The sequence below is a fragment of the Agelaius phoeniceus genome, chromosome 2 (assembly GCF_051311805.1).
Source record: "Agelaius phoeniceus isolate bAgePho1 chromosome 2, bAgePho1.hap1, whole genome shotgun sequence".
Lineage (NCBI taxonomy): Eukaryota > Metazoa > Chordata > Aves > Passeriformes > Icteridae > Agelaius > Agelaius phoeniceus.
Window position 1 is genome coordinate 3,616,339 of NC_135266.1, and position 24,200 is coordinate 3,640,538.

Consider the following 24,200-nt stretch of genomic DNA (forward strand, 5'->3'; position numbering starts at 1 on the left):
CTCTTCTGTGAAGAAACTCTTGCAAGAATTGCTAGAACCAACAAAATCTTCACTGAACTTTATGCTCAGACAAAGCTGCACCACCAGAATTCCTCCCCTTGCCAGGCAGGGTGTCAGCTGGGGAATGTGGGGATTCTTATTTGGGTTTAAATGCAAAATCTCTACCACAAGCCTTGCAGGAGGTGAAGTTCCTGTCCATAAAGATAGAAAATATGCCTTCCACAATACCTGGAATAAGGTTATTTATAAAACCCCCACAGACTATCTTTTGCTAAAAAACACCTACTAGATTTTAATAGTTGTTAAAAGTAAATTTTCCTCTATACACACATTCTGATAGGAAGTGGAAGAACATAAAGAAGTGGAAATTCTAAGGTCAGGCACAGAATCCTCTGTTGCAGAGCATTTCCTCACACATGGCATTACCAAGTTATCCCAAATTATTCCCTGCCACTTGGAAAAAACCCAGAGCACCCTGATGGAGCTCCAGTGGGCTGCCTGAATTCCAGATTCAGGTGGAAGGAAACAGTTCTGCACCAGCACCTTCTGAGGAATGAACAAAACACTGGCTCGTTTCTGACAGCACCCACAGGGGTTCTTGCAAGTGTCCTCCAGGGCTGAAGGGTGGAATTGGCCAGGCAGAGCATTCTGCACTTCTCACTGTGCTCATTAAGCACAAAAATGTCTTTATCATCCCTCTTTGGAAGGGAGTTCAGAGGGGCAGCACAAAGGGAACAGCAAACCCAAAAGCAGTTCCCACAAAGGGAACTTTCAAACCCTAATTTTACAGGATGATGGATGCTGAGGTTTTCTCTGCTGTGCTCTCACCTTTCCACAGTGGCTGTTCTCCTCCCACAGGTTTGCTTTGGGTTTTTTTCTTTATATTTAATGAGGCTGCACCTTCTCTGTTCATATGTTCAGTAATAAAACTGCTGCCTTCAGTGACTGGGACTCTATTATTTTTATTATTATTATTTTTCATCTCCCCCTTTGTTAATTCCCCATGAAGCAGCTTTAAAGTCTCTGGAACTGACTGAAAAAAGGCTGCTTTCATTTCTAATGAAAAGGGATCCATGTCAAACCTAAAAGAAGAATTAAAATATCAATGCTGAACATGAAATGTGGAGTTTTCAGTGAATGAAAGCATGTTGGAATTCTCTGATTCAAACACAGGGGAAGAACCTGTGGTCTCCTCAATAAATGCTTTATGTGAAATTGTCCTTTGAAGGTGCAACACTATTCTCATGAAACATTTCCTACTTTTAAGCAATGGCCCAAATTTCCCATTCAAAGAACTTTTAAACATTTAGTTATCCAATTGTTTGGAAGGAAAAAACTTGGCTTTAACCTTTTTCCACACACAGAGTTTGGGGTCTGTGGCCTTCCTTCACCTCAGGATGCCCTGATAGCAAAGTGAAATGAGAGCTTTGCATTTTTATTCCTGTGAGTGAAAGGTTTCCAGCAGTATTTACTGCATGGAATCCTTAATAAAAGAATTCTCAGGTACCTCTGCTCATCAGCCACTCTGGGAGAGCTCTCAACAGGATCTCAGTGTTTTCCCTCAAGTAAAAAAGCCTGACCTCAGAGCTGTGATCTCACTTGGCTCAAGGAGATGCCTGTAGGTGCTGGTTGCTGCTATGTGCAGCAGCTGTGCAAACTTTCAGTTCAAAATATTTAAAGGGGAAAAAAAAAAGTGCAGATTTGATGGCAGCAAAAAAAAAAAAATAGTAAAATCATGAATCTCTTTGACTTTCATTTTGTTTTTAGCTCATTTAGATCTGTCAGTTTTTTAGACACCAACCAGAATATTAAATCAGAAAGAATGAGGTAGAACAAAATACTTGCCTTTTTCTTTTTTTTTTGGCACAAAAATTGTAGAATTACATGTTAAAAGTGATGTTGTTCCTCTGCAGCTTTGGCAACAAAGCACTTTGCAGGGCAGAGTCAATGTGAGCATGGAATCTTTGAAAGGATTCATTTCCTGGAGCTGTGCAGTGAGATGAGGAGTGGGGATGATGTGAATCCTGTCTGCATCCACAGCAGGGAAAGGGATTGGGATTGTGTCCCTGTGCCCTGCTCAGGTGAGTCCCCAGCTGCAGAGCCCAACACCTCAGGAATGGAAACACCTCTGCCCACCAAATAAATCCTGCAAGGTGACAAAGCAGAGCAAGGGAAGAGCCCTCGGTTTGGAAGACATTCAGCAGAAGACAGATCAGTCTTATCTATAAAAAAGGCAATAAGTGGCTTAAATGACTTGAAAAAGTGGGATAAAAACCCCTCTTCCAGTCTCACAGCTCACTGTGGTTTCACAATTTGCATTTAGCAAATACCTCAGGAAACCAAGTCTTACACAACCTCATTTCAAACTTCTCCCCCCGAAGCTCTGAAGCCATCTGCCACATTTGCCAAGTCTGAGTTCACAAACCCCTCCAAGGATCACAGCCAGCAGCTGGTAGGAAACAGGAGAGCCTCACTGCAGGCCCTGGGGAGATGCTGGAGAGCACAGAAGGGAAAATAAAAACCAGGCAGCAACATTCAAATATGGAAAAAAAAAATCTTCAGTCAACACTCACATCTGATGAAAGACAGTTCATCATTAGTTCTGAGGCTTACAGAATATTTAAGGGGTGAATAGGAGCTGCTTCCTACAGCAAATTATGGGAAAAGGCAGAGTTTTAAATTAAAATCTCTCATTTCACTGCCCCACAGCACTTCCCCACTACATCCCACCCAAACATTTCCTGCTATGGAGAGCTTTCAGGTTTTCCATTTTGAGGAATTCTGCCAGAACTCCAGGTTTCAGTCTGATTTCATCTCCCAAGCTGCCATGGTTTTGTTTGCCACTTTTATTCAAGGTGTTTAGGAGCATTCTCACACCCCAGCATAAAGACAGGTAGTAAAAACTGAATTAAATATAATGTAGTAACTGTTTTGAAACATTTCAAACTGCCTGGGTGACCACACCAACACCAGAAATACATTCACAATTCCTCTAAGGGTCTCTGCATAATTTACTATTTAAGATATTTCTTGTTATCTGCTTTATTTATTATGAACCAAACACGAAAAAGTAAGAAAATGCTGCAGCCAATTTTCAAATTAACAGAATTCTCAGCTCAGATCACACATAAAACCTATTTATGAATTAAAAAGATGGACAGAAATGGGGGGAAACCCCAACAAAGCTTCAGAATTTGTCCCAAAATCCAGCACCACTTTAGGCAAGATGTGCTTATCTGTAATTACCTGAACTGAAATTCAAATCTGTGACAGTTCTGAGAAGGAAAAACACTGCTCAGAAATACCCACTGAGCATCCAGTGTAAATCAAAGCTGCACCCAGCAGAGAACAGAATTACAAATTAAAACTTTAACACCGTTTTCTTAAACAAAATGTTAAATTAAACAGAGTACAACTCAGAACTGCACCTCAATCCTAGTTAATACTTGAAATAAACTGCTGAAATTGTTACCAGCTTCCAGAGTATTTTCTGAGACACTTTAAAACCTTTTACTTTCCTCTAAAAATCACATTCTCTGCCTAAGAGATTTTTTATTCTTCCTACCATTGCCCAAATTTTGGTGGTTTAAAGTGAATTAAATCAGTTTGCCCTGGCAAATCCAGCTGCAGCAGCCTGTGCTCCTGCCAGCCCCTTTGACCAGGAGAGGTTATTTTTCACTAGCAAGTTTTAAAGGCATTTACCACACTTTAATTACTGCATTTTGTATCAATATATACATTACAAAGGGCGTGTGGAGCCATAAATAAACACAAGCAAAATTCTCTGTGGATGGCAAAGGACAGAGAGTGCATTTTCTTGATCACAGACAAATCTTTGAAGAGCATCAAATGCTAGAAAAACCTTCAGATCTCAAAATAAAGTAAAAAAGGGAGAGGTCTTGTTAGATACAAACAGAATTCCTTATCTGCATTTTCCTCTTTGAAATATAAAAGGAATACTTTTAGGTAGGACAATCCCTTCAGGAGAAGAAAAAGGAGTTGTTTTTCATATCCAAAATCTTTCCTAAAATCATTCCAGAAGAATCTTCCAAGCCATGCAGAAGGGTGTTCAGTGATGAAGTTAAAAACAACAAAAATGAGTGGGAAAGTAAAAATCTACCGGAATTTATTCTACTTTTAAAGGAAAAAAAAAATAAAATCCCAGGAGTCCTCTAGAGAAGAAACTGGAGTTTACAAAAGTGCAGCACTACTGTCCTTGTCAGATGTAGATGTTATTGTGAGTTTCACTGCTTGTCAGGAACTTCTTCAAAATCTTTGTGCTTTCAGAGGCATCCTGGGGAAAGGAAGAGAGGATCAGCATCACCCACAGAGCTGGGAACAAAGCAGGAGCTCCCCTGGCCTCTGGTCCCATTTTCATTACTCTGAACATCGCTTTTATAAGGATATTAATTACCTTTTATTATATATTCTAATTAAATAATTATCTGTTATTTAATTAAAAATATTAACATCACTGTTATTAAGATATTAACTAACTTTTATTACATATTATAATTAAATATCTCTTATTTAATTAGATTAAATATATTAACATCACAGATTACATTATATAATATATTATATTATAAAATTTTATAATAATTCATAATATATAATAATTCATAATATAGAATATAATATGAAATATATATTATATTATTATATTATATATAATTATATTATATTGTATATTAATATTATAATATGTATTATATAAAATATACAAAATATAACATAATTATATTATATATTAATATTATAATATATATTAATATTATTATATATTATATAAAATATACAATATATAATATAACATTATATATTATATTATAATATAGTATATAGTAATATAATATATAAAATATAATATAATATATAATATAATAATACAACATTATAATATAATATAATATAATATAATATAATATAATATAATATAATATAATATAATATAATATAATATAATATAATATAATATAATATAATATAATATAATATAATATAATATAATATAATATAATATAATATATCTGAGCAAAACTCAGGTCTTCTGAATGAAGTTATCTGCAGGAATCTGCAGTGCAGCAAGAAAATGGGATTTATTATTTTGCCTTCCTCTTTGCTTGGACATGAGGGGAAGAGTCTCTGTCATTGTTCTCCTTCAGAGTTTCAATATTTATGTCTTACTCAGACTTATTCAGCAGAATATAAAATGAGCTGCACTGAAAACTGATTTTAGAACTAAAATAAACACCTCACTATACACAGACCTCTTTGGGCATTTAAATCTGTGTTCAAAGTGTTCTCAACCAACCAGAATTCAATTAAAAACACTTCAGAAAGAGTAAAACATTGATTTTAGGAGCTGCAATGGGAATTGATGGGAGCAATGGGATTTACTCTGAGGGTGGTGGCACACAGGAATTGTGGCTTCCCCATGCCTGGAAGTGTTCAAGGCCAGGCTGGATTTCACAGCTGCTGGATCAGTGTAAAAATGTCTTCAGAAATTTGGCCTTTTAGCTCCAAAAAGAAGTTATAGGTCAAAATGGGTTATTTTGAGAAGCTTTCCTGTATGCCAGAAGAGAGGCAGATACAGAGCTAGAACAGAGCCATCTGGTATCTGAATAGAAAATGTAAAAATAATATAAAAACACACAACAAAAAGCTTAGAAGTTTTAAATGAGGCAATTCCAAAGGAAACTGCAGCTTACACAAGAACAAGAAACCCCTCCCTGATATATTCCTACCATTAGAAGAGCCTGGAAATTCAAAAGGAAGATCTGAAGGAAGCTGTAGATTGCAATCCCCACAGGGGAACAAAACCAGCAGAATGCAAGAGATGAAAACAGACAAGCGCTCCCATTATTTTTAAAAATGGAATTTTACCTTGGCTAAACTCTTCAGGAGTTTGGAAGAGAGCAGAGGTTTGAAGGCTTCAATGGTGACTGTGTCCAGCTTGATGACATCAGTGTAGCACTGGTACAGCACGGCAGGGATCCCCCACACCTGGCAGTAACTCAGGACTGACACAGGCAAAAGGAAACCTCTGTTAAACTCTGCACAAAGGCAATCTCTGCTCTGTGTGTAAAAATCTGAATTTTGAACCCAGGGGAGTTTAATTACCAGCCCAGGATGCTGACTGCTGGAGCAGCCACTCCTCATCCCCCAAGGAAAATTAGTTAAAACTAAAAATTAGTTAAATGCAGGTGTTTTTTCCTGGCACATACCTTACCTGGAAACTGTCCATAAAAATAAATAAATAAAATTAAAATTCAAATAAGAAATAAAAACAATAAAATATTTTATTAAATATTCAATAAATAAATAAAATAATAAATTAAAATAATAGCAACATCTGCAAAAAACCAAACAACCCCCCCCAAAAAATACCCCAATAAAAAAAAACAAAACATAAAAAGGAAGGTGAATAAGAGAGAATCATCCACTTTTAACTCCTGCCAGACTTTAAAAATATTTTAAAAGATTAAGAGAATTTAAAAAGATTAAGAGATGCTTAACATATACAGATCCCTAACACAAGCTTTTCCTCATGCTGCCACCATTAGGGATTCTAGAATGAAAAGCTCAAGGTTTTTATTAAATCACATCATAAAACTGAACCTAACTTTTCCATGAGGTTGATCAGTGCATCTGTGCAAGCTCCCTGACCTGTTATATACAGAAAGGACTTGGTGAGCTTTTACTTTTACTCTTGAAAAGAATTCCTAATAAAAATTATTTAATTACTAAGTAAAATTCCCAAAAAAACCCCATTTTGTAAGGCTATGCTGGGGAATTTCCCAGTACTTCTGTCCCACACATAACTGGTCAAATGATTTGTGGCTGGTTTGGAAAATTGTCCCTATTTTCTAGGGCAATGTGTAAGATGTGAATCTGTCAGTAATTAATTTTTAAAAAGCTGAATTTTCAGCTTTTCACAATTAAGCAAAAATTCTAATTGCAGAGGGAGGCTCCTCAGGAGGAATTGTGGAAATAACTGAAATTGCAAAGTACCAGCAGCAGGAAGGTCCCTCACAATGTTGGGCTGCTCCAGCAGTGGGCAGCAGACCTGCTCCTGGAATTCTTTGGTCTTCAAGGCTTTCAGGAATGGAGATACAAGTGTCAGAGTGGATTCCTGAGTTTTATAATCAGCTACAGGACATGTGGAAAGGATGGTGACTTGCAAGCCTTTCTTCTGCATAGAGCCAAAAACCTGAAATTTAAAAAAAAAAAATGCATCAGCAGAAGTTCTCACAATAAAAGCAGAGGAACCTCAGGGATTCATTTCAATTTCAGTGCAAAGGGCACTTGAACTCAGGTTTGCAGGACCAAAACTAGTTTGAATCACAACCTTCAGCTAGAAATTTGTCAGGCATTGCTCCTGGGATGGAGAGGAAAAAACCCCAAAATAACAGCAGCTGACACATTTACCAAGTCCAGTGCTCTTCTGGAGAGGTTTTAGGTTTTCAGCACTTTGTATTCAATATATTAAGATTTACTGCTTTAATTAATGGTGATTGTAGAAAGAAGAAGGATCCCAAATAAAAACAAGCAGTTCACTGAGCTGTATGACATTTGGAATTAAAATTGTGCTCCCCAGATATCCTACAATATTGTAAGAGACTTTATTTTAAATGCACAGATTTTATTTCATTCTATTCAGGTTGAACTGAGAAAGAAAATTTAGGCTTCTCTTTCTCATATCCAAAGAACAGAGTTTTGAAGTACAAAACCTTCTGGCCATCACAAAATACCAACAAGGGAATAGAAAATAGAGAATTTGGGAACTGTGACAGAAAGTTGCCTGTTTCTGTCTGTGTACCAGCCCCAGGAGGGAAGCTGCCTGTGCCCTCCCATCACTGTCACCACTGTGACAGAAATCTGACAGCAATATTCAGAAGCCCACATATTTTCCACTTGCTTGGCTGGGAACACAGGCTGGAATTCGTGGCTGCAAAACTCCAACCTGTGTGCTCTGGTTTGTCAGTGATCCTTAGAGAGAAAACCCACCCAGATGTAAAGATCTGACTTGTGGAGATGGGAGATGCTCAGGAAATCAGGATTTACACACAGAACAGGCTGCAATTCACATGAAAAGCAAAAAGAAAGATTGCCAGCACGTTGTTTCTGCTGCACATTTAAAAATACCAACAACCACAAAATCTAAAAATACTCAGGAACATGGACTTGGTACAACCACACTGCTGCTGTTCAGGAACACCCACATATCCACAAACAACTGGGGAAGAGAACAACCCCCAGCCATCCTAATTCTGCAACCCCACTTTAAATGAAGTGCAGGAATGTGTGGAATACAGCAAAACATCTGAGGTCTCAGGGTTTTTAAACCTCCAAATGAGCCATGAGCCCCCAGCAAAGCTGTACTTATCTGAAGCCCAGCTTAGAATCCCTGCTGCCCCATCAGCTCAGCAGAGATTTAAAGGCAGGCAGGCAGGCAGGGAGCAGACAGACAGAAGGACAAAATAAGCCACACTTCCTGCAGGCAAAGCACTGACCCAAATCCATCAGGAAAATCAAGAGGAGGAACATTCACCCCTTGGCTTTATCTTATTAAAATCCAAATGATGACATTTGGAGGGACTTCCCTGAGCCAGCAGTGCTGCTGTAGCTGGATGATGCTGGGGTGAGGCCCTGGGAATGTTAAATGTGGGCAGAAATGGGACAAATGCTGCTTGGGAGGCACCTTTCCCTCCAGCTCCCCCCTGGGAAAGGCACAGAACACACCCAGCAGCTGACACCATCCACCAGCAGCTCCACAACTGGTTTGGCTGGTGATCCTTTGGCAGCTGGACAAATTGCTGTTGGTTTTTTTTTTTGAAGGAAAAATTCTCCCAGAGGTGAAATGCAGCTGAAATAAGGCAAGGGAAATTAAAAGGCAAGCAGGAAAAAGGTTTGGGAAGTGGTTAAGAGCAAACAAAACTGAAACTGTCCAAAAGGAGTGACTGCACTCAGCTGGGAGCTTACAGCAGATACAGCTGGCAGCATCTGGAAAGGGATTTCACAGATCCTGCAGAGAGTAAATTTATCTATGTTTAAATATTTAATAAAAGAAAACCACAGGGGAAACTTATTTAACACTGACATGGGTAAAGTATCAGAGAAAAGATGCCCACCCTCAGGATTTTATTTCTCCATTTATTTTCTTGTCAGTTTTACCTTCTCAAGCCACTGGAACTGTTGATCCTCAGCCACGTAGCAACTACACTGGCACAGTAAAACCTAAAAAAAGGTAAAAACTTGTGTGAGTAAGTGGTTCAAAGGGCACAACAGCAGCTCATCATCACCTGTAAGGATGATGTGGCTGCAGACAATAAATTGTTCAGTTATTTTGGGTTTCTTTAACCCGGTTTCAATGAGGATTTTTTGCTCACAAATGCAGTGAAGCCATGAGGCTGTGACATGTCTGTGCTGAGCTCGAGACAGAACTTCACACAGTTTTAGTGAGATTTAACCCTGCAGATCACTGATGAGATTAATCCATGATCCTGCAGTGCCTTGTCTGGGGGTGGATGAAGTTTCTCTTTTTCAGAAAGCCAAACCACAGAGGAATTAATGCTCAAGTCACTTACTGTGGGGTCTGATATCAATCTGTAGAACAAACAGAAAGAGTCTGTGGGGAGGACATTTGTGCTGCTGGAAGTCCTGCACCACTCATTCCACAGCTTCACAACTCCAATCACTTCCCAGCACACAGAATCCAGGATAAAAGATGACAGGAAAGCTGCAAAACCCATTAAAAATACAGTTAATTTATAAAGACTAAAACCTCTGTTTTACAAATAAATACCTGGACTAAATTAGATTATTCCTTTGCAATCTGAAGGAAGAATAACTAATTTTTATCAACTTACATTCACTGACCAAATCTAAGAAACATCAGCAATGTGATAACCCTGCTGTACTCAAATTTAAAAAGATTAAGTGATGCTTAACACATACAGATCCCTAACACAAAAATCACTTGTTCTTAGGAACAAGTGATAGCATTACATTATTGTTATAGCATTGCAATCAACTTCAAATTGTTTAGTATTAATTAAGGATGTGAGATATTAAGTCTCTAATATTTTCTGACATAGCAGATTTAAACCAAAACTCACTGAAGCAGCAAGGCAGAACTATTACACTGATTCTAGAAAAAACAGAGGCAAGAGTGTGGCAAAAATGTTCATAAATCAGATTCCTGTCAAAAGCTACAGAAGACAGATCCAAAATATCTACTGCCATTTTTCAAGGAAAAACCTGAACAAAACCCAAACAAATCAGCAAAGCTAACTTTGATAAAATCTAAACGTCATCTAAATGTCACTTAAATGCAAGCAAGACTTCTGGGTACTATCAGATCAAAACTTTTGCCAATTAATAAACAATCCCAGAGAGTTTACCAAACAAAAGCCAGGTAAAGGGGAGATTGTCCTAACTAAAATCCCAAACTAAAACATATTTCACTTCTCGTGTTCAACTGAAAATACATCAATTTTCAAGATGAGTAAACAGCTGTAACAATAACTGTGTTTTACATGCACAGAGGAACTTCAGCTTTCTCTGGACAACTCAGTTGCCTCCAGGTTTAACCTGTGCTGCTAAAGGAGGAACTGCTCATTCAGTAAATAGAGGGGCTTAAAGAAGGCTGGAGGGGGATTTTTCAAAAGGTAATGGGATGACAGGACAAGGGGGGATGAGCTCAGCTCAAGGAGGGCAGGGTTGGATGGGATTTTGGGAGGGATTTTGGATGGCATAAATTATTCCTTGCGAGGGCGGGGAGGCCCTGGCACAGCAGCTGTGGCTGCCCCTGGATCCCTAGCCTGGCAGTGCCCAAGCGCGGGTTGGACACTGGGGCTTGGAGCAGGGACTGTCCTGGCACATTTACAACCCCAATTGGGGCTTGGAGCAGGGAATGTCCTGGCACATTTACAACCCCAAATGGGGCTTGGAGCAGGGACTGTCCTGGCACATTTACAACCCCAATTGGGGCTTGGAGCAGGGAATGTCCTGGCACATTTACACCTCCCTGCCACCTTCTGTCTCCCCATTTATCCCCCAGCCCCAGCAGCTCTGGTTCCGCACGCACCCGCAGCGTTCCTCCCGATGGCCACGATGAACCTGGAGCACACCAGGGACTCCTCGGCGCAGCTCCACAGCACTTGGATCTCCCTGGGAAAAAAAACACAGAACAGCCCGGGCTAGGAGGGACCCACAAGGACCATCCAAACCCAGCTCCTGGCCCTGTATAGATCCCCAGCAATCCCACCCTGGGCATCCCTGGCAGCGCTGCCCAAGGAGCTCTGGCAGCCCCGGGGCCGTGCCCCATTCCCTGGGCAGTGCCAGCACCCTCTAGGGGAAGAACCTTTCCCTGATCTCCCCGCGCTGTTGGAACCTTTTCTTCTCGATCTCCCTGCGGATCTCCCGGTCCTCGGGCGTCTCCTCCCGCGCCTCCTCCTCCTCGTCCAGGCCGGCCCGGGACGGGGCCACCACCACCTCTCCGAAGAAGGTCGCCATGGCCGCCGCCCGCGCCTGCGCGGCCCCGCCCTCAGCGCCGGAGCAGGCGCGGGAGGCGCCGGGGGCTCTGAGGGGGAGAGGCGGCGGCAGCGCCTGGTGCCCTCGGTACCTCCGAACCTCGCAGCGAGGGTTCGGGCGGCTCTGGAGCGCTCGCAGAGATGGTGACTCCATCGCGTCCCCGGGCAGCTTCTTCCAAGGATTAGCCGTCCTTTCAGTGGAGAAAATCATCCAGATAGCCCATTAAAACCTGCCCTGCCTGACCTCGATGCCGTTCTGTCCTGTCCCTATTCCCTGGAGCACAGCCCGACCCCGCCTGGCTGTGACTGCTCCCAAGAGAGGATGGAGGTGAAAGGGACAGGAACAAACCTCAGGAAATGCCAGAGTCCCAAAATCCCTGGAGGAGCTGGCAAAGCCCTCCCAGCCCATGGAGTGCCAGCTGTGCCCCATGGGCACCTTGTCCCCAGCCCAGAGCACTCAGTGCCACCTGCAGGGGACACCTGCAGGGCTGGGCACTGCAAAGCTCCCTGGGCAGCCCCTGCCAAGGCCTGAGCTCCCTTGCCATGGGCAAATTGCTGCTGCTGTCCAAGCTGAGCCTGCCCTGGCCCAGCCTGAGGCCGTTCCCTCTGCTCCTGTCCCTGTGCCCTGGGAGCAGAGCCCGACCCCCCCGGCTGTGCCCTCCTGGCAGGGACTTGTGCAGAGCCACAAGGGCCCCTGAGCCTCCTTTGCTCCAGCCCCAGCCCCTGCCCAGCTCCCTCAGGGATTCTCCAGCCCCTGCCCAGCTCCCTCAGTCCCTCCTGGGGCTCCAGCCCCTGCCCAGCTCCGTTCCCTGCCCTGGACACGCTCCAGCCCCTCCAGGGCTCTCCTGCAGGAGCCATGATGCCTCAGGTTTTATATTTTTTATATTCTGCATATATGAAATACTTATATTCTTTTTTATTTTTCAGATTCTGTGCTGCTTTAGTGTGTGAGTCTGGGCTTCATATTATGGGATGGTGAGCAGGGGGACAAAACAATTCCTGCTCCAGCTGGGCACCAAGGACAAATGATCCAAATCTCAGCCCCAGAGCACAAACCCCGTGGGCTGGAGAGAGAAAAACAAGCAGGGTGGGACTGCAGGGGCTAAAGCTGGGATGGGACAATGAACTGCAAGATGCAAATGGAGCAGAACTGATCCCAGGGACAGAGCCCGTGCCCGGCCGTGCATTTTGGGGCCATTTTGGTTCATCTTGGGTGCAGCCCTGACTGGGCTCTGGTGCTGCCCAAGGTGCATCCATGGAGGCCTTTGAATAAATCCCTGCTTTATTCTTTAGCTCTGCCCAGCCTCTGCTCTGGGGCAGCCTGCACAAGGCATCAGCCAGAACTGGGCCCAGCCCTGGAGGGGCTCTCAGAGCCAGCACAGAGGGACAATCCCTGCCCTGCTCCTGCTGCACACACAATTCCTCATCCAGCCCAGCTGCCAGGGGCCTCTTGTCCCCCTGGGCACCCCTGGGCTCATGTCCAGCCCCTGCCACCAGCACCCCCAGGGCCTTTCCCAGCTCTCCAGCCCCATGGGGTTGTTGTCCCTTGGCCTGGTTGATCCAAATAAGAGCACAGTGAAATTCTGTTGGAATCCTGGATGCTGAGAATTTTAAACTTTCTATGCTGAAAGGCACAGACTCACAAAAGAGTACTGCAATTGACCTGAGGCTGTGGAGAAGACTTCCAAAATTGATTGATAGCACTGGGATTATGAGTGTGTAGTTGGTTAGAGGTGTGTAATATCACAGGGTGGAAAACTTAGAGTTTGGGGCTTTAGAATATAGTAATAAATATGAAGCAAGATGGAGATTTTAGGGCTGAGGCAGGTTGTTCTTTTTCACCTTCTTCTTCCTTCTTCTTCATGAGTTTGGGTGGTATTTTGTAATTGGACAGAAAAGTCTGCATTGCAGGCTTTGAGGGATCAGTTATTGTGTTAAAAAGCAAAATAATCTGAGTGTCATTTCTTAATTGGATAGTTTAGCCTTAAAAGACCCTGTAACAAAAGATATTTAGCCATTTTGTGCCTTGCTAATGAAAAACTGCAGAACTCATGGTTGTGAGGCTGTTTCACTGATAAGAAGTAATAAATGCTTGAGTCCAAACATGAAATACCACCTCAAGCACCTTCAATCCCAACTCTGGCAGAAATAGAAAATACAAACAGAGAATCCACACATCCCAGGTGTATGTACAGCTTTACTTTGGTCCACTAACACATGTACATCATCAAAGCCTGTAACATGAACCAATTTGATTCCTTTACGATTCTGCCCTGCACTTTAATGTTTCCCTCTGTTCATGCTGCCTGATCACCATCACAGACTCAGGTCCTGCTCTAAAACAAACCAAAACAGCCCCCAAAAGTCACATGAAATAAAGATCCTATTTTTACAGGTCTACTACTTCACTTCCCTGAGTACAGCTAGACAAAACCAAAAATGCTCACTTAAAGGAAGGTGAAAGGACTGCCAGCTCTCTAACAGCCACCATGCTCCTTTAATAAATTAAAAATAAATAAACTCTTAAAGGGTGAAAGACTCAAAATACCTTTCCAGTTTAATAGTTTCTCTTCCCACTATGTGTATGAAATTAGGAAATACAGCCCAGCAAATGCTTTGCCTTGAAAATGAAAGTGTCAGGGTCCCTAAGGCAGTGACTCCCTGTGGGATCTGCAGCCCCAAGGGCAGAACCTTCTCCAGCTTTCAGGATCATGAACCTGTGTGTGCAGTGACAGAATACAGCCCCTGAAAGAAAACCAGCTTGGTAAATCTAAGCCTGGATTAGAAATACAAACCTACCAGCCAAATTTTAGCTGTTCAAACTGAAAATGAATAAAAACTCTGATGGTTCAGTTCAATTATACCCAAACTGGAGGATGCACTCCAGAGAACACTGAGAATAAGCAGCTGCTAAACAATCAAATTTATGGAAAATATGAAAAAATAATGGACTTACTATCTTATAACAAAATTTGCTCCTCAAAGAAAACACAAAGCCACCTTCAAAGTTTTATCACTAAACACAACTGTGTTTGCATTTCAGAAACCAAATAAAGAATCCAGATGAACATTTATCTTGAATTTACAGAATTCTGCTGCCTCCTATTAAAGACTATGCTCTAAATAAAACTTCCTGGGGCAAGAACCATTTTAATTATTTTTGGACTTCACGTGGAAGTGTTAAGGAAGAAAAAAAAGAGTATTTCTCTGTGCCAACATCTGGCATAGCAAAGGTGATGGTAAATGCAAATAATGTCAGTGAGGGTGTTGGAGAAGTGGCTGTCACTGATGGAAGCCCATTTTCCATGACGATTTCCATTTGTACAAAGAGTTCTGTCATTATTCACCAGGATTGTGCAGCTGCACTGATTTTTTTACCCCCAAACCCTTCTGGATCCCACTACCAGTCCAACCTGCTGGAAAACCAACTCCCAAACTTGCTATTTTTCAGTTCACATCAGCTAGGTTGGGATAAATCTGGTACTCTGTCACAACTTCTATTGAATGATAGAATGACCAAGTTTTTCATTTTCACTTTTCAAGAATGACCAAGTTTTCCAAAGTGTGAGAAAAGGAAGCTACAGAGAAGAGGAGGAGCCCTGGAGTGGGGAAGGAGCAGAGATTCCCTGGTTTTGGGCTGGGGGGAGCCATTGTAGGGCTCCCACCAGCACAATTCCAGGGAAAACTAAAAATTCAGAGCTGCTGTGTGGTTTTGTTGTTGCTATGTGTTCAACCAGGGACTTCCTGGAAAACCAGTGTTTTCCTGGAGAGATTTTCCTTCTTGTCAACGAGAGCCACCTCAAACATTGTGAAAACAGGAGATATACTGCAAAGCTCAGAAACTTGTAAGGTTTAATCAATGGAAAATCCAACATTCAAACACTATAAATATGGAGGAACAACAGAAACGTAGCAAAAAAAGGTCTGGAATGTCGGAATCCTGCACCTCAAGCTTTCCACGCAAAAAGAAAACAGAACGAGCCTTTTGTTTGTTTTTCTATTTTATAAAGAAAACACACAAAAACCCTTTAGGCCCAAGAGTTCACCTGCATTTCATAATCTTAAAAGTTTACAGTATAGAAGTCACATTAATGATGTACTACCTGTCAGCAGAACCCTCTGTTCACCAAAGCCTCTGGAAGTGGCAAATAAACTTCTTCACTGGTAACTGCTTGTACAGAGCACTGCACACCTGCACTGGATCCAGCTGTGAAGAAGTTATCAGCCTTTTCATCCCTCTTTGGAAGCAATGCTTGCATCCACCAGGTTTTTAGAGTGTGTACTATTATTTAGAAGCCTGTTACTATTGTAGGTGATTTCATACAGCATTAGAGATGTTTGAAATCTGTTCTTGAATGTTGCATGACCTAGGTAGTATTTCATTGCAGCACCCATAACAATAATACTCAACATACTGCTATTAACCTGTTTGCAGTGTTTTAACATTTTTTTAACTCTTGTTTATATGTAATAAAATACCAGTAAAGACAAAAAAATTGCCCCTATAATGAGGCACATTTTGGCATCTGTGCTAAATGCTGCTACATGGGCAGGCAAGTGCAAGTCAAAATATGAAAAAGGAGAAAGTCATCATCTAATCACATTCATAACTTTTTCATAGAAAAATATAAATATATTCCCTGAAATGTAGGACAAAGAAGAGCCAGCACCCATCACGAGTTCTAGTGCTATTAATCATTAAAAAAAAAAGAAAAAAAAAACAACAAAAAAAGAAAAAAATAAACAGAAAAACAAAAAACCAAAAAAGAAGAGATGGGCTGGCTATCCTTTAGTTAAGGTTACGTTTCGCAGGCGGCCTCCTCGAGGGCTCTGTCGTCATCGTCGTCGTGGTAGCGCACGGTGCGCCGGCCGCCGTTGCGCGTGCGGATCTTGGAGCGCCGCTGCCGCCGCTGGGCCTGGCTGAACTCCAGCTCCTCCGAGTCCTGCTCCTGGCTGCCTTTCCGCCGCTTCCTGCGCTGCGGCCTCCTCCTGCAAGGCTTCAGGGAGTCGTGGTTCAGGGTTTCTCTCCTGCTGCCTTTGCATCTCCTCTTGCGCTTCCTGGTTTCCGTGGCGTCGCTGCAGATGGTGGTGTCGGTTCCAGAGTCCGAGGAGAAACAGGGCAAGCTGGTTTTGGAGCTTCCTGCAGTCCCAGGTGCTTCCACATCCTCGGAGACAGAGCTTTTCTCCTCTTTTTTCCCCCCAGTTTTGGATTCTGTCGTTTCTTTGAAGTCATCCACCCGTTTTAATCTCTTGAAAGAAGCTCTGGGTTTTTTATTTGCTGCTACTCTGGTATTTTTAGTTTCAAGTTTAGCTAAGTCAGAATCTACCTCCTCTTCGGAGTTACTCGTACAATGGTTGTGGGCTGAAGCTGCCTGCCTAGAAATTCCCCAGTTTCCCCCATTTTCTACCCTGTGGTTTGTGGAATTCTCCTCCGAGGAGTCGTAGTCAAAATTATTCAGAGCTGCAGCACAGAGGGGTTCGTGTGGCTGCACGTGGTTATCGCTCTGCTGCTGAGTCTCTGTCTCCGAGTCAGTCCTTTCATTCTCAGACTCAATAATATATTTCCTTTTAGAAACAGCAGATTCAGAGCAGGAAGGTTTTTTCCTGCCAGGAACCCGCTCGCTCTCGTTTTCAGACTTGGAACAAGCCTCCACCTCCGAGCTGTTGAACAGCTTCTTCCTGCAGGCTGAGGACGCGCTGCCCTGGAGCTGCCTGCGGTTCCTCCTGGCTGGGTAAACACTCTCTGAGCTGGATAATTCCTCCTTGGCATCGCTCATGATCTTGATCTTGCTGGCTGCCAGCGTGGCGCACCTGCGGGGGTTCTTCTTCTCCCCCACGCTGCACACCCTGATGTGCTTCTTGTAGTTGATGATGCACGTCCTGCTCCGCAGCACCTTGGCACTCTGGCTGGCCTCCTCTGATGTTTGCTCTACAAAAGGAAGAGGGAAAAGTTCTTTTTAGTGTCTTACATTGCTGAAATTATTAGTTTAATATGGCCAAACGCTGCCACTTTTAATGAAATACATCAATGTTGAATTTCAACTGTTAAGTGCAATTTATCTCAATGCTTTACTAAAAATACCAGCAGTATCCCAGGGATACTTTTAACTCTTGAGACTGTCACTTTCAAACCTTTTCATGGCCTCAAAAGAGCTTTCTCTAGCCTCATCCTGTTAATTAGCTCAGAAATCACAAACTCCCTCACTTCCCAAACAAATGCTGTCATATTAGTAATACTTGTATCATTAAAAGTTGCATTTTTCTTACTAGAATACAGGTTGCAATATTAATTACACATTTTAGACCTTTTATCCTAAAAAAGAAACTATAGTATTTCATGTGGATGCAAATTTCATGTGGAAATTTCAATTTTAGGTGGTTTCAGGTGGAGAAATTAAAACCCTTCAGAGCTCCTTAGTGACTTTAACACTCAGATTGCTGCCAACAGTGAATCTTCCATTCAGTGTTTTTAAAATTAATATAGAACTTACTTATGCTGTGTTTTAAAAAAAATTTCCATGTGTAAATCATATACTATGAAGATCAGTGTTTCCCTTCTAAATAAGACAATTCATACATATGAATAAATTTTAAAAAATCAAATGTTCTTGAAGTAAATTTAAAAATATAAACAAAGGGAAAAATTATGAGGGATAAATTCAAATGTCCAGCTTGAGTACCAATATTAACAATCTCTTCATATACCAAATCTGGTCCTTATTTAAATGTAGATCCTTTTATGTATTAGTCCAGTATATTCCTATTTTTACATTTTCAAAGGATAATTAATTTCTTTGTTATGAGCCTCCAGAAATGATACATGAATATTACTGCTTGTGGTAGTTGTATTGTGTGATTTTATGGCCAAAGCACAACATATTTCTGCTGCACACTACAAAATGCTGTATGAAAGCTGAATTCATCCACAGACTAATAAAGAAGAGTTAGATCTTATATTATACACTGTCCTCCAATATTATTAAGTAGCTGGAACACAAAGCTAAAGAATAAAGAAGTCCAGCCTTCCTGCAACACTGCCAGAATATTAAAATTATACTTTGTATACAAGATCTTAAATTTGGAACAAATCTATAATAAAATGTATTGAAATTCCCCACCGAACATCCAGAAATAAAAGCTGCAAAGCTACAACCAGGTGGCAGAGGCAGAAAGAGGGAGCATTACACCCCCAGAAACTGGAGGAGCTTCTAAAAGCCACAAAGATGTGAAAGTTTGGTTCATCAGCGTGTCCTGGAGCTCAGGCCAAACTCCAGAGCTGGAACACTGGGCAGGAAAATCCAGCCTGAGCTCAGCTGCAGGGGGCACTGCAGCCCACAAGGTATTGGCACAATTTATCTGCAAACTCTGCTTGCAATCTTCTCTGGTATATGAAATCCCATGCTAAACACTACATACCTATAATATGTATTATATATAACATAATATACATGACAGGATTATATACAGACTGTTCTACATATCAAAATAAATTAGGCATTATTTATATTATATATATATATTAAAAATAACCAAAGCAAAGCTTCCACATAAATTGTTTAGCTGGCTAATTGAGCAGTGTATATACACATATATAGTTACAGGTTTATATATATATATATGTATATATATATATATATATGTATTTATATATATGTATATATATATTTTATATATATATATATATATATATATATATAAATACATATTGAAAAATAGGAACTCTACAAGTATGCCCCTATATATGTATTAAATATAAGATCTTGGGACAGAACAAGTAAATAAATATTCCTTGTGGCAAACTGTCAAGACAGAGTCATCTTAACAGACAGTAATTAATTAGAAAACCAATAATTTTCTTAAGATTCTTAAAGCATATTAACAGGATTGAAAAGATTGCACCAAACACAACCCTCAGAATAGTCTTTCAAATTCCAAATCAGGACTAATTCCCTGATTAAATGAAGGTACAATGCATATGACCTGGTTTAATAAACATCAGCATCATTCTCATAAGTTTAAAAAAAAAAAAAACACAAACCAAACAAAACCAACTCTCTAAATCATGATGAGCCACCACACAAAGATCTGAGTGACAGATAAAATTACAGAATAAAACACAAAAATAAAAGAATTTCACTTTCTGAAACAAGTGGAATATAAATCTTACTTCTGCCAAGTGCTTGTTTGTGTTAAGGACTCTGCACATCATTGACAAAATAAAATTTCAAAGACAAATCAAGTTTCAGGTTCTGGTGCACACCATGGATGTGAGAATAATTTAAACACCTTTCCATCAAATTCATTTTGGAAAACTATCAATAACGTTACTTCAAACTGAAACTAACAGTTGTAAATCTGCTGTAGCACAGAAAATCTCAACAGGAAATGAATGCAAGGTAACAGAACTGCACACCAGAGGGTTTGGTTGTCCTCAAAACAAGGAGCTGGATAAAGAGAAAGAACACTCTGCTCTCCTGGAGATTTCCTCTGTCATCTACTCAGTATTAAGAAATAGAGAAATTAACTTTTAAAAAGTTACCTTTTTTAACTATTTTTGTTTTTCCTTTCCTCTTCCTCATCTTTGCTTCTGCAGAAGTTTCACAGTAATTGCTGTTATTGGAATCGCTCTCCGAGTCCGAATCAGAAGAGCGATGGAAGCTGGAGGCAGCTCCAGATTTGGAACTCCTCACAATCTTAGTGGGCACCAAGCTCTCCCACACAAAACTCTTCTCCTCCTCTCTGGTTTCTGCTTCAGATTCTGCTGTGTCCTCCAGGTCACTCAAGACTTTTGCTTTTTTTAAAGGAGGAGACAGCTGCAGCCCAGAGGCCTTCCTGCCGTTCCACCTGTCCGACTCAGAGTCCGCCTCATCCTCAGAATTGCTCACTGCAGGCTTGTGATGGGCAGGTGTTGACTGCTCTGAAACCTTTTGGCTGCCCCCATCCTCAGAATTATGGCTTTTGGAGTCCTCCTCTGAAAAGTCTAAGGTGGGACTTTTCACTTTGGGAGACACAGAGCAGCCAGGGCCCCGGAGCTGTTTGTGCCCGTTGCTCTGCCAGCTCTTCTGCTTGCTCTGCATGTCGGGCTCAGAATCCGAACTTCCATTCTCAGATTCGCTGACAAATTTCCTTCGTGGAGCAGAGCAGCCAGGCTGAGGAAGAGCTTTCCTCTTGGTGAGCTGCTCTTCCATTTCTTTGTCACTCTCAGACTTCAGGCCTGCCTCATCCTCGGAGCCTTCCAGCAGCATCCTCCTGGCGGCGGCCGAGGCGTTGCGGTGCGGCAGCTTCCTGTTCCTGCAGATCCCGATGCTCTCCGAGCTCGACACCTCTTCCTCCACATCACTCATCAGCCTCAGCTTGTTGGCAGCCACAGCAGCACTCCTGCGGGGGGTTTTCCTGTGCCTGCCCTTGCTGTTGCTCAGGGACTCAGATGCCATTGCTGAAGTATTTTCAGAGTCACTTCCATATAACTTTTTCCTGACTGTTTTCCTTGTATTCCCGTTCTCCTGCAGGAGCGTTCCTGTAAAGGAAAGCAGGGATTAATACCTTAAATATGAAACAGCAGCTTTGAAACCTTGTCAAAACTGGGGCAGGTTCAACCCACAGACATGCATCAAATATAAGCCCTAGTGACAGTCAGGTGCTTTTGCTGTCATAAATTTCAGATTCATTCTGGTTTTGTTTTTTTTTCTTAAGAAAATGTTGCAAGTCATTCCCTCTCTCCACCAGGCTCTTGGTTTCTGCCCTCTTCCCCTAGTCATGAAAAAATCTTTTTAAAAGTTGAATGTAGTATTTGAGAGCTTCAAAATTAGCACCAATAAGAAAAAAAAGAGTATCTTACACATACAACGATTTAAAAAAATACTAACTGCATTCAGTTCTTTTTCATAAATATATATGAAAAATACTAACTGTACTCAGTTCTTTTTTATAAATATAAAAAAATACTAACTGCACTCAGTTCTTTTTCATAAATATAAATATATAAAAAATACTAACTGCACTCAGTTCTTTTTCATAAATATAAATACATTAAAACTACTAACTGCACTCAGTTCTTTTTCATAAATATAAATATATAAAACTACTAACTGCACTCAGTTCTTTTTCATAAATATAAATATATAAAAAATACTAACTGCACTCAGTTCTTTTTCATAAATATAAATATATTAAAAATACTAACTGCACTCAGTTCTTTTTCATAAATATAAATATATAAAAAATACTAACTGCACTCAGTTCTTTTTCATAAATATAAATATATAAAACTACTAACTGCACTCAGTTCTTTTTCATAAATATAAATATATTAAAAATACTAACTGCACTCAGTTCTTTTTCATAAATATAAATATATAAAAAATACTAACTGCACTCAGTTCTTTTTCATAAATATAAATATATAAAAAATACTAACTGCACTCAGTTCTTTTTCATAAATATAAATATATAAAAAATACTAACTGCACTCAGTTCTTTTTCATAAATATAAATATATAAAAAATACTAACTGCACTCAGTTCTTTTTCATAAATATAAATATATAAAAAATACTAACTGCACTCAGTTCTTTTTCATAAATATAAATATATAAAAAATACTAACTGCACTCAGTTCTTTTTCATAAATATAAATATATAAAAAATACTAACTGCACTCAGTTCTTTTTCATAAATATAAATATATAAAACTACTAACTGCACTCAGTTCTTTTTCATAAATATAAATATATTAAAACTACTAACTGCACTCAGTTCTTGTTCATAAATATAAATATAGCAATAAAATAATGTGGATTTCTCTTGCTGCTCACAAGGCACTGCTGGCCCCACCTGTCTGTTTCCTCGGAGCAGCTCGGTTCCGAGTCAGCCTGCGACTGCTGTTCCTCCTGCACACCCCGTTGTGCAGGGGAGAGGGGGACACAGGAGCCCCAGCACAGCCTTTGCTGTCTTCTGAGCTGCTTGAGGAGGATGAAGATGAAGAGGAAGAAGATGAAGAAACCCCAGAACCTTCTATTTCACTCTCTGTTAAAAAAAAAAGCCACTGGCAGTTAGAATTCTAAAGGGCTTCCAGTTAAGAGTAACATTTTGCTGATCCTGGAATCTTCAGTTTTCTCACATTATCTTAAAATGCATTCTCATGCCTGAATATCAAACTGATACCTCAACAAAATCCATGTTCATACAGTGTTCAGTGACAGGAAGCTTCTTTAACCTGTATTTAAAACTTCAATTAAAATAAAACAACTCTTTTCAAACACCAGATTTAAGTGAAAAGCATGTTTAAAAAAAAATCCCAAAACACAGAACATTTTATAACAGTCTTTACCAGAACTTGCATTCTTATTCTTTGAAATAAGCTGAATTTTTGCAAGGTGAGGTGTAGGGGAAAAGGGAAAGCTTTAAAGTGTCAGGGAACTTCTGTCATTTGCTAATTGTGGAGAAGAAGTTTTATATAATATCAATATACATATATGGGCATACAACCTGTATTTTATATAATATCAATTATCAAATACTCTGTAAGAAGTTTTATAGAATATAAATATACATATATGGGCATACAACCTGTATTTTATATAATATCAATTATCAAATACTCTATTAGAAGTTTTATAGAATATAAATATACATATATGGGCATAGAACCTGTATTTTATATAATATCAATTATCAAATACTCTGTAAGAAGTTTTATATAACATAAATATACATATATGGGCATACAACCTGTATTTTATATAATATCAATTATCAAATACTCTATTAGAAGTTTTATAGAATATAAATATACATATATGGGCATACAACCTGTATTTTATATAATATCAATTATCAAATACTCTGTAAGAAGTTTTATAGAATATAAATATACATATATGGGCATACAGCCTGTATTTTATATAATATCAATTATCAAATACTCTGTAAGAAGTTTTATAGAATATAAATATACATATATGGGCATAGAACCTGTATTTTATATAATATCAATTATCAAATACTCTATTAGAAGTTTTATAGAATATAAATATACATATATGGGCATACAACCTGTATTTTATATAGTATCAATTATCACTCTATGCTTTCCTGTTGACAAATTTCTTCATTAATAAATTTACTGTATTCTACACTATTTCAAAGCAAAAAATTATCTGAAGTACACAAATATTTTTATAATATTCACTGTAAATAATCTAAGTGTCCAAAATGCAGCAAAACAAAATTGTGCATCACACAAAAACAACCTAAACTTTGTGGGAAAAAAATTCCACGTTAAAAACACAAAACTCATTTAACAGCAGAGAGTGCAAATTGCAGCAATTGTAAATGCTGACCTGATGATAAAGCAGAACAATTGGTCAGTGGTGTGGACCTGGCCTTCCCATTCCTCTCAAAGGATGCCAGGCAGGCAGAGTCTGAGGATTCTCCTGAGGAACTCTGGTGGTAGGAGCCAGGGCTGGGTTTATGGCTTGTGACACAGGCAGCTCTGCTTGAGGTAGGCTGAGGAAAAGCATCTTCCTGCTCAGATTCAAGTTTGGCCTGAGACTTGAGTGGTTTCTGCTTCAGATTTCTGGAGAGTGAAAGTAGGAGAGAGAAGGCAATGATGTATTTTAACAACATTTGATTTTGTATTTCTGGGAGGGTTTTATGAGCTAAT

The 24,200-nt window shown here is 40.1% G+C and overlaps 2 protein-coding genes across 3 annotated transcripts in view; both read right to left on the reverse strand.

Annotated features, from left to right (window-relative positions):
- Window positions 1–2,910: 2,910 nt before the first annotated feature.
- On the reverse strand, window positions 2,911–11,563 carry PSMG1 (proteasome assembly chaperone 1). The gene is made up of 7 exons (XM_054627819.2): window positions 11,399–11,563; window positions 11,093–11,175; window positions 9,591–9,742; window positions 9,178–9,240; window positions 7,015–7,213; window positions 5,887–6,023; window positions 2,911–4,294 (listed from the first exon to the last, which is right to left on the reverse strand). Exons 1-7 carry the CDS (start codon window positions 11,518–11,520, stop codon window positions 4,220–4,222), a joined length of 831 nt encoding a protein of 276 aa, XP_054483794.1. The 5' UTR covers window positions 11,521–11,563; the 3' UTR covers window positions 2,911–4,219.
- A 2,151-nt stretch (window positions 11,564–13,714) lies between these two features.
- The window catches only part of BRWD1 (bromodomain and WD repeat domain containing 1), a 48,622-nt gene continuing 38,136 nt past the window's right edge, over window positions 13,715–24,200 (reverse strand). For both annotated transcript variants that reach the window (XM_054653692.2, XM_054653709.2), the window contains 4 exons: window positions 23,878–24,113; window positions 22,370–22,561; window positions 20,077–21,054; window positions 13,715–17,466 (listed from right to left, as the gene is read on the reverse strand). In XM_054653692.2, coding sequence (XP_054509667.2) covers window positions 16,337–17,466; window positions 20,077–21,054; window positions 22,370–22,561; window positions 23,878–24,113 — 2,536 coding nt within the window. In that variant the 3' untranslated portion in view covers window positions 13,715–16,336. The remainder of the gene's footprint in view (window positions 17,467–20,076; window positions 21,055–22,369; window positions 22,562–23,877; window positions 24,114–24,200) is intronic.

Bases quoted from the DNA above. Each gene is read 5' to 3' on its own strand.
- PSMG1 (XM_054627819.2), bottom strand. From the start codon at position 11,520: ATGGCGACCTTCTTCGGAGAGGTGGTGGTGGCCCCGTCCCGGGCCGGC. The intron at 11,176-11,398 runs GTTCCAACAGCG...TTTTTTTCCCAG, and splicing joins AGGGAGATCGAGAAGAAAAG to GGAGATCCAAGTGCTGTGGA. The intron at 6,024-7,014 runs GTACTTTGCAAT...TGCCTGTGTCAG, and splicing joins GAGGGACCTTCCTGCTGCTG to TCCTGAGTTACTGCCAGGTG.